The sequence below is a fragment of the Nestor notabilis genome, unplaced genomic scaffold (assembly GCF_000696875.1).
Source record: "Nestor notabilis isolate BGI_N333 unplaced genomic scaffold, ASM69687v1 scaffold27102, whole genome shotgun sequence".
Classification (NCBI taxonomy): Eukaryota; Metazoa; Chordata; class Aves; order Psittaciformes; family Psittacidae; genus Nestor; species Nestor notabilis.
In genome coordinates, this window is record NW_009918372.1 from 42,201 (window position 1) to 43,572 (window position 1,372).

Consider the following 1,372-nt stretch of genomic DNA (forward strand, 5'->3'; position numbering starts at 1 on the left):
TGGGCTGCTTGCACCAGCCCAGCAGTTTCAATATCCGCAAGGAACAGCCAGGTTTCTGGCTGTCCTGGGCAAGGGACAGGAAGGGATGGGCCTGGTAAGGGTGAGATCTGGTGCTAACGTGTCCCATGGAGGAGCGAGCCCTGCTATGGTACCTGACACCTTGGTGAGCGGCGGGTCCCGCGCGGTGCCAACCGGCCTTCCACTGGGGCGGACATCGGCTGAAAGAGGGGGACAAAGCACAGTCGTGAGCATCACAGCATCATGGAATGGTTTGGGTTGGAAGAGACCTTAGAGATCAGCCAGTTCCAACCCCTGCCCTGGGCAGGGACACCTTCCACTAGAGCAGGTTGCTCCAAGCCCCTGTGTCCAACCTGGCCTTGAACACTGCCAGGGATGGGGCAGCCACAGCGGACTTCTGGCATGCTGGTACAGGTCTGAGAGATCAGGAGTCTTCCCTGGGCTGCACTGCCCCGCTGCAGAGGGGCAGGCACACATGAGAGCAGCGCTCTCGGAGCTCTTACCGAGGCAGATGGGAGGTTTTCCTGTCCAGCTGCCGTCTGCTTTGCAAGTTCGATGCTCGGATCCTCCAGTGAGGTAGAACCCGCTCTGACAGGAATAGATCAAGGTGTAGCCCAGAGATGGCAAATCCAGAGCACCGACGTTGGCATGGGAGGGGGTCTCTGGCTGCTTGCAGTGGTGAGCTGAAAGGCACAAGGGGAACAGAGATGAGATTCACCATCCGGTTGTAGACAAAGGCAGAAGAGTGACCCCGTGATGTCAGCAGGGCCAGAAATCTCTTAGAAAAGCTTCTGTCAGCAAGAGCTTTCCCTGCTCTCTGAGGGGGACAAGGGCATTCCCAGCTGATGAACTAACAACACTGCCTCCCGTGCTTTGCTGCCTGGTTTGCTCTTTCTGGCTAAAGCTCTCCAGGGATCCCCCACTTAGTTCCAGTTTCCATGAACTGAAAATGAGGCTTTTTGAGGAAAATGAGGCTCTTTTAATGGAAAAAAGTCAAAACCAAATTACGTTAAAGACACCTTCCTCCTTCATTTGAACTGTGTCCCAGGTCTACTTGAAGACTGAAAATGCCTTTAGGGGACATTAAGACCCAGCAAGTTAAGCCAGGATTGCAGCGAGTGCATTACAGATCTGATTTTGTAAAACTCCTCTTCATGGGACCACTGTTCCGATAATAACTTGCACCCACCTGTCCATAGGATCACACAGTGAGTCCTCAGAAGTGTGCCAAAGTCATCAGTTCCTCTAATTGCTCAGTAACTTTCAGGATGTGGCCACAGAAATAGAAGCTGAGCTTGTCCAGCTTCCTGCCACCAGATTGAGCATGTGCCCACAGTGCTCTACCAGGTCCTGC

General features: G+C 53.7%; 1 protein-coding gene across 1 annotated transcript in view; it reads right to left on the minus strand.

Annotated features, from left to right (window-relative positions):
• LOC104401939 (CUB and sushi domain-containing protein 1-like) overlaps positions 1 to 1,372 on the minus strand; it is a gene marked incomplete at its 5' end in the record, with an annotated part of 63,110 nt that overhangs the window by 3,627 nt on the left and 58,111 nt on the right. Inside the window, 2 exons of the mRNA XM_010009677.1 lie at positions 153 to 218; positions 522 to 701. Of these exons, the coding sequence (XP_010007979.1) occupies positions 153 to 218; positions 522 to 701 (246 nt within the window). The remainder of the gene's footprint in view (positions 1 to 152; positions 219 to 521; positions 702 to 1,372) is intronic.